Raw genomic sequence first — 8,062 nt, forward strand, 5'->3', positions numbered from 1 at the left:
TCTCTCTGTACATGCCCTTTGTGGTGTGATTTTGTAACTGCACTCAGGAAGCATATGGACTCTTAACTTACTTTGATAATAAAATAGAGCAGATGTAATGGTTTGCCAGCTCTTGACTCAGGACTCAAGAAGTCTTGCATGTGAACACTTACTCTCCTGCCCCTGTGACTGCCATGTGAACAAGTCCAGCTGAGCCTGCTGGAGAATGAGACAGCACCTGGAAGCAACTAAGACCCACAGCTGCAGACACAGGGGTGAGCCCAGTCAAGATCCGCTGAGGCTGGTCCAGGCCAGCAGAACTTCCAAGGTGGCCCACAGGCTCAGGAGCCAAATATATGGTTGTTGTTTTCAGCCTGGGGGTGGTTTGTTACGCAGCAACTGCTCACTGATACACTATATACAACCAAGTATGATCACATTGTGAGAGGGCTTCCCTGGTGGCTCAGATGGTGAAGAATCTGCTAATAATGCAGGAGACCTGAGTTTGATCCCTTGGTCACATTACTCCAGTGAAAAATATAAAGCTTTTCACTGGCTCCCTGCTACCCTCTGAAAAAAATTCCATATCCTTATCCAGAATAGGAGGGTCCTGTCTTCTGGATTTTATTTCTCTCTGCAGCCCTTCTACTTAGACACTTCAAATCTGCAAGTCCTTGTATTCCCTTACTGCCTCCTACTTCTGTGCTGTAAGAAGTGACTCTCATGACCTGGAATTTCCCTCATGACTCAGCTCAAGGGCCACCTGTTATGGGGAGACCTCTCTGTCTCCCTAGGTGGGAGTCTGTGCATGATCTCATTGCCAGGTTGAGAAACGGCCTTGCTTCATTCATCTGTAAACCCAGCCATCCACTGAGGACTGACCATATGCCAGATACTTGCCTAGGCACTGGAGATACACATAAAAGTAAGTGGTTGTGACCGCCTGTACCAAAAGTTGTTAGTTCTCTGAAAGATCTTTGTCTTTCTCTTAAAGACAAACTGTGGTAAATGCAGTGACAAGGACAGGCTCAGAAAGGCTTTTATAAGAGATGACATCTTAAGGGACAAATGGAATTAGCAAGTTTCAGAGAAAGGCACAGGGATGAGGTCCAGGGGGCCAGGTGTGCTTGGGGACACACCTGCAGCGAGTCCAGGTGATTGGCGCGGAGAGGTGGGGCAGGCTGAGGAGGGGGAGTTTGGATTTACCTTGAAGGCAATGGGAGCCATTAGAGGGCTTTAGAAAAGCATGCAGTCAGTGCTCAACACACGTTTCCTTATTAGCACACCATCTGTCTTCTTCATCAGACTGAGAGTTCCTGAGGACAGGGTTATTTCTGCCTTGTATTCTCTGGTTCATTCCTGGAATAATAATGGGACTGAGTATAATTCTGATCAAAGAATGAATGAATAAGTGAATAACTCCACCCAAGCTATAACAATACAAAACCCAGCGGAGTTTTTTCATCCAAACAAGAATGGCTCTTCACTATCCTGGTCAAGCAGGTGTTGAGGGTTCAAAGAGGCTCTGAGATGGGTCCAGAGAACAAAGACCCTTAGTCCTCCTGGTGTCCCTCAGCCTCTGCTGGGCAGCCGGGAGTGTGTGCTGGTGCCACCTGGTGGCCACAGTGCTCAGGTTCTGCTTTGACTGTCTTCCTCCATTGCCAAAGTGCCCTGTTAGCCCAGAGAAGGGGAGCAGGAGCCTGGAGACGGCCAGAAATGGTCTGCCCAGCATGTAACTGAAAAGTTGGTCCCTGTTCCCAATCCTGAATGAGAACGAGGGCAAAGCTTTGAATAAGGGAAAGAAAAAAAAATTTTTTAATATAACCACACTCCTTTTAATGCACATACATTGCTCTCCTAGATGATACCATTCCACTGGCCAAAGCAGGGTCTTCAGAACTCAGAATTAATCATAATACCACCCTATAAGGCTATATATAGCCTTAGAAACACTTTGTGCTCTTTAGACGGGGGCCAGAAACAGGAGAGAATGGAAAAGAACAGTGGCTTCTCCGGATAGCTTCACTAGAGTGCCAGGTTATCTAATCCAGTTGTTTGGAGTGAGAAAAATTTCCTGTCAAGTAGTTCACCATCTTTTCCAAAGCTTTGCAGAAACCTTGTGCTCTTCTGCTCTTGGCACTTAGAAACATTCCAGTCTGTTAGCTCATTGATTATTCCTTCATTCAACAAGCATATGTTTTTCATTCACATCACAGTCCAAATGGGTTTTGCCAATTGCAACTTGCCTTCCCTGGTGATTTGGCATCTGGATTCTCCATCCTGGGATGCTGAGATCTTCCAGGGCCTCTTGAGTCATCTCTGCTGTTCTAGAAGAGTCTCCTGGAGAGGTGGGAAGCGATTGAAGCCCACCCTGGAAACACAGAAGCTGGCAGTAGCCATTTTTGGGGTAGCTCTTGTTACAAAAACACACCGGTGCTGGCCAGTGCCTTTCTGGAGTCCTAAATAAATGTATTTGTTTATTTATATTTAGTTTTTGGCTGCCCTATGCAGTTTGCAGAATCTTAGTCCCCTGATCAGGGATCTAACCTGCACCGTCCAGAGTGAAGGTGCAACACCCTAACCAGTGGACCACCAGGGAAGTCCCTTGAGAGATTTAATTTGCCAGCAAATGAGGAGGGTAGTAGACTAACTAACATCTTGAAAACTACCGTCCTATTCTCTGAAAGAGGGCAAGACTAAGGAGAATTTTGAGGTTTGGGGTGGCAGGACTGCATGACTGAGACATGCAGTGTGTTTGGAGAAAGTGAGCAAAGGTATTTTCCTTGACTTACAGGAGAGATTTGTTCAAGATGAACTCTCTTACTTTGTTATCCAGAGCAAGTCATTTGCTTCCTAGCATATTGTAGGCAAATTATATTTATATATAAATGTATGTATATTTAAATGCATGTATATATATAACATATATAAAATATATGTATGTATACAAATAACGAATGTGGATACACACAAATAAATTTATTTTTATATTATGTATTTTTAATTGAAGAGGGTGTTGGAACTAGTGGAGGATCCATGCCTCTACCACCTGGATCATGTTATGCCTGAATGGCTGGGGTCCAAGGGATAGGGCACATCTGTGGTTAAAGGTCAGACTAGAGCCAGATTTCCTGACTTCAAATTCTAGTCCCCCCAGCTACTAAGTCGTATCATCCCTTTTTGTCTCCGTTTTCCCCACTTACAAATGGGGATAGTGATACTACTTCATTGGCTCATTGAGAAGATTCAAAGAGTTGCAGTTTGTAAAGTACTGGAAACAGTGACTGCCACAAGATAAGAGTGTGCTTGTTGATGGAATGTCAGCTCAGGGCACTGGCCTTGTCCAAGGTGCTGACGCTCCCAAGGTCTCAGTCCTCCTGGGAAGCATGGCTTGTGAGACGTGGATAGTCCCATTTTCTCTTTTAACAAAGCCAGGTACTCCTTGTGCCATGCTCTGTTCCAATTCCGAAACCCTGATGGGGGACTCTTCACAATTTAATCGCTTATCTAATAATTCTAGTCGTGGCTCTGTCTGTCACTCACTTGAAACATCGGAGCTGTAATGTCTTTCCTCATCTGCGAAGTGAGTTTGTCTCATTTGTCAGCCCTGCCCTCTCACTCCTCCCCATTGATAGGTTATTGTTACTACCAAGTGACCAGATGGGAGGGGTCAGGGGTCAATGGCAACTACCAGGGAAGTCTGGGGGACTGTGGTGTAGGAACAGAAATGTAGCGGGAACCTGGGCATGGATTCAGGGTGGGCAGCAGGCAGGTGACTTGTTGTTGGTCTGACCATGACCTTCAAGTGTGCCCCAGACTCACCGTCTCCAGGAGCTGGACTTGCTTCAGGGCTCTCCTCTCTGACTCTGGGTCTTCCTGTCTGAGGCCGGGACTCTGGACTAGACCTGAAGCTGCAGTAGGTGGGGTGGCTGCTCCCTGCATAAAGCCATTCTTTGCTGTAGAAACAGTCAGCCATGGCTCCGGGGTATGGTCAGGCCATGACCCTTGCTGGGCCTTCTCTGGGGACAGAGGTGGTCACTGCACCTCAAATCAGAGGTGGTCTGATTTCCTGCAGCCCAATCCCTCACCTTCATGTTTTTATGGGCAGCTCAGCTCCTCCCTGGCCCATGACTGACAAGCCAGTTGCTGATAAAAAAGGACATCTGAAGCCAATCAGTCGCCAGATCTTTCTGGAGTCTCTGGTTACCACACTTCTGTCTCCACCTCTTCTGGGTCATAGCTGAGGCCAGGGCCTCCCTGAAACATGGTCCAGCTAAGGGAGCATCTCCCTCGCCAGCAGCCTAATGGGGGCTGACAGCAGAGGGCAGCCAGGTCCTGCAAGAGGTTGGCTGCTGCCTCCCAAGACCCATGGAAGCTGGTATTTTCTGAAGCTGGAACTTCCTGCCCAGCTGTTCACATGCACTCAGGCCCAGGGAGACTCAGATTTTGGCTATTCCCAATTCAAACATCTGGGGTGCTATCCTAATGAGGTGACAAGGGAACAGACGTTGTTTTGGCTACATGAAAACACAGCAGCAGTAGCTGGGCTGCCTTTGAAATGGGCAAAGATGGGTGAAAAGGAGAATAAATAGATAATCGTTATGTAATCGGCATGTACCAAACATAAACTAACAAGCTGTGCAAGCTAGCCCTATTCTGAATCCAATATTAATATTTAATCCTCTCTACAACCCCATGAGGTGGTCACTATCGTCATTCCCATGTAGAGATGATAAACTGAGGCAAGGGAGGTTAAATAACTTGCCAAAGTCTTCACACAATTGAGTGATGGAACCAGGATTTGGATCCAGTCACTGTGGTCCCAGAAAAGTTGCTCTTAAGTGTTCATCATCTTGTTTGATCCTGCTAATCCTCTTGAAAGTCTTATTCTCATTCTTCAGAAGCAAGAGAGACTCAAAGATTTTACGTAAATTGTCCAAGATTCCACAGGAATAAGTAGTAGGGCTGGTATTCAAACCCAGGTCTAGCCTGACTCAAAACCCTTTGTTCTTTTCCCCAATCCAGAGCAAACCACAGACTGCAGGCCAAATCCATTCCACCACCTGTCTTGTAAATAAAGCTACTTTCATTCTACAACAGAATTGACTACTTGTGACAGAGATCTTTACAGAAAATGTTTGCTGAAAACTACATTAAAAATATGAAATGGATGAAAAGCAGCAACTTCCACTTCTGTCTATTAGGAGCTACCTAGAAAGGTAGTCGTTCACATTTTAGTATGAATTTGTCCATCACATCTGTGATCGCTCCCTGAGAGTATATCATAGTCAAAAACAGATGGGTCCTTGAAATTCAGCCCTAGAAATGAAAAAGTGAAACTAGTTAGCTAATTAGATATCCATTTTCTAATTAACTGAAAATATGTGTCAACCATTTACCTCACCTCAAACTTTTGTCCTAGGTTATAAAAAGAGTCATTTGGGTGAAAGGTGGGCCACGATGACCAGTTCTTCATTACTAGCTGGAGACTGATCACAGAAGATCCATTGGACTTAATTAATTTTGTAGTATTTTACCTTCATGCCAGAAAGAATACCACTACCAGATACATGACACAGGAAATATCCTTTATTATTCTGTACACTGAATTTTCCATGAAGAGGACAGCTTTTAAAATAAACACATACCAGATATAGAAATCTGCATGACATTGGAACAGTCCGTGACACAGGGCACCATTGAAAGAGTCCTTGTTTACACAGAAGTGGGTAAACAGAAGGATGAGGGCAGGAACCCCCAAAGCAACTTCACATTCACCAGAATTTTGGTGACTTGTACGATTGCAACTATAGCCAAGCTGCACATCCTCAGAGCTGTGGATTTTCGGACTTACGAGGGCAGGACACCTGTTACCCTCAAATTCCTTCAAACAAAAGGGTTGCATTTATATTTTAAAATACCAAGTGTTTCTGTCAACAGCTGAAGAAATATTGGAGAAAGAGAAGTACTGAATGTCCAAAACACATGATACTTCCAACATGTCTCTACTTAGTAGATTGTTACTGCTCGCTAGATCATTCAGGAAAGCCCCGCAGTAAACTGTGTGCTTCCTTCTTTGTAAATTTAACATAATAATGTTGCTATGGAGACAGGATTTTTTTTTTTTTTTTTACTGGGTGAGACCTTCAATTCTCTGATTCAACCCTTGCTTTTACAGACAGAGAACTCTGCAGCCCACAGAAGTGGAGCCCGTCCCCCAGGTTACCCAGTAAGATAGTCACAGACGCAGCCTGGCACAACTCTAAACGCTGTGCTGTTTCCCCCACGCCACACTCCCTCTCTGTTCTCCCATCCATGGCTTTCAAAGGATATAAACGAAACGAGCTCAGTGAACTTCTTACTAAGAAATGCCATCTTTGGTAAGCATGTGCAGTCTCACTCACATTACCAGGATCCTTTGGCAAGAGACAGGCTCCCCCCTGGGCTGGAACCCCTCTGAGAATTAAGGCAGCTTTGAGGACCTTTATTTAGCAGGATATTTGGCAAGAGTTGGCAGGTCCCCTTCTCCTCTGTCTCATTTGCATCTGGAATGAAGACCAACTCACAGGTCAACACTAAATAATTAGACATTGAAGAGATGTTAACAGGATGGTCTTAAACAGATATTTCAACACTTCGTGGAAAATAAAAATTCTTTAAAAATCTAGTAAAATAGCAAAAGTGCCCTATACAGTACACAAGAGCACCCTTATCCTGGGTAAACTCTACAATAATAATAATAATAATAAAATGTCCTCAAAGAAGAAGTCAAACATCGTTTATGATAAAGCCCATGCTCTCTTTTCATTAAATGTGGGTGAAAGGTGAACCCAGAAGGTCTGCCAACACCTCCATGAGAACGTCCACGGGTGTCCCAGGTTCCCCCACCCCCAGAGCTGCTCCCCAGGCTCGAGAGTCATTTTCCCCAGAAGGCAGCACTACTGGGTTGGTTGGTGTTGGGTCAGCTAGCACCACATTTCCAACTCGCCCTCAGACATGTGTCTGGAAGCAGAAGGGCCACATACAGACAGCAAAGAGCAAACGACAGGATTTGTCTGAAGGGGGCCCCTGGAACACAGGCTTTTCTGACTCGTATCTGCCCAGCAGACTCAGCTCTTCACATGCCACCGTTCCCTAGAGCAGGGGTCCCCAACCTCCAGGATCTAATGCCTGATGACCTGAGGTGGAGCTGAAGTAATAATAAAGAAATAAAGTGCACAATAAGTGTAATGCGCCTGAATCATCCTGAAACCATCCCCGAAAAACTGTCTTCCATGAAAGCGGTCCCTGCTGCCAAAAAGGTTGGGGACCATGGCCCTAGAGCGGCTCTTTTCATCGAAGGAGAGCAGTGAAATACTTTCTTCCCTGGCAAACAGCTAGAGGAGAATAAATGACATCTCCTTCTTCCCTCTTCCCTTCTTCCAACACATTGCTCTTTTGCTAAGAAATAAATACTCTTTGGCCACTTGACTGGATGGATTGTTCTTTACATTTCATGACAGCCCTGGGTATGGTGAACTATATTGTGCTGGGAATTTCAAAGTGCTCTCAGCTGAGAGTCAGAGCTGAGAGCTGAGGGTCCGACTGGATCCCTTAGTAGCTGAGGAACCTTGAGCAAGAATGACAGAAATGTTGGACCTTGGTTTTCTCACCTGGGAAATGGGGACAGAGAAGCCAGCCCTACAGAATCTGCTGGGTGGATGGGAGGCAACGTGAATGAAAGTGCTTTGTAAAAAAAAAAAAAAAAAAGTCATACCTGAGGAGGAATTACCCTTCAGGGGTGGATTCAGAGCCACAGGTGGGACCAGATAACCACAGGCACCGGTCACCCTGCTCTCGTTCCCACACCTGTTTATTCCACTCCGTTGGGTGCTTCCAGGCTGCACCTTTTTCAGGGTCTAAGACACCTGCTACTTGGGTTGTCTCAGAATTTTAACTGGACTTTTTTATATGAAAAGATCTAAAGTCTCCTGAGTTTCCCACTTTAAAGAATGACATAAGGAGCCCGACTCAACAGAGCTCTGACTCAGAGAAAAACCATTCCCCTGCCCCCAGCCAGCCCCCAGGTAACCATCTTCCACTG

At 45.4% G+C, this 8,062-nt stretch overlaps 1 protein-coding gene across 1 annotated transcript in view; it reads right to left on the reverse strand.

The window, feature by feature from the left end:
* Positions 1 to 6,368: 6,368 nt before the first annotated feature.
* Positions 6,369 to 8,062, reverse strand: part of SLC6A2 (solute carrier family 6 (neurotransmitter transporter), member 2) — a 41,838-nt gene continuing 40,144 nt past the window's right edge. The window contains exon 15 of the mRNA XM_010861928.1: positions 6,369 to 6,524. Within this exon, the coding sequence (XP_010860230.1) occupies positions 6,468 to 6,524 (57 nt within the window). The 3' untranslated portion in view covers positions 6,369 to 6,467. The remainder of the gene's footprint in view (positions 6,525 to 8,062) is intronic.

Source organism: Bison bison, unplaced genomic scaffold (assembly GCF_000754665.1).
Source record: "Bison bison bison isolate TAMUID 2011002044 unplaced genomic scaffold, Bison_UMD1.0 scf7180017864473, whole genome shotgun sequence".
NCBI lineage: Eukaryota > Metazoa > Chordata > Mammalia > Artiodactyla > Bovidae > Bison > Bison bison.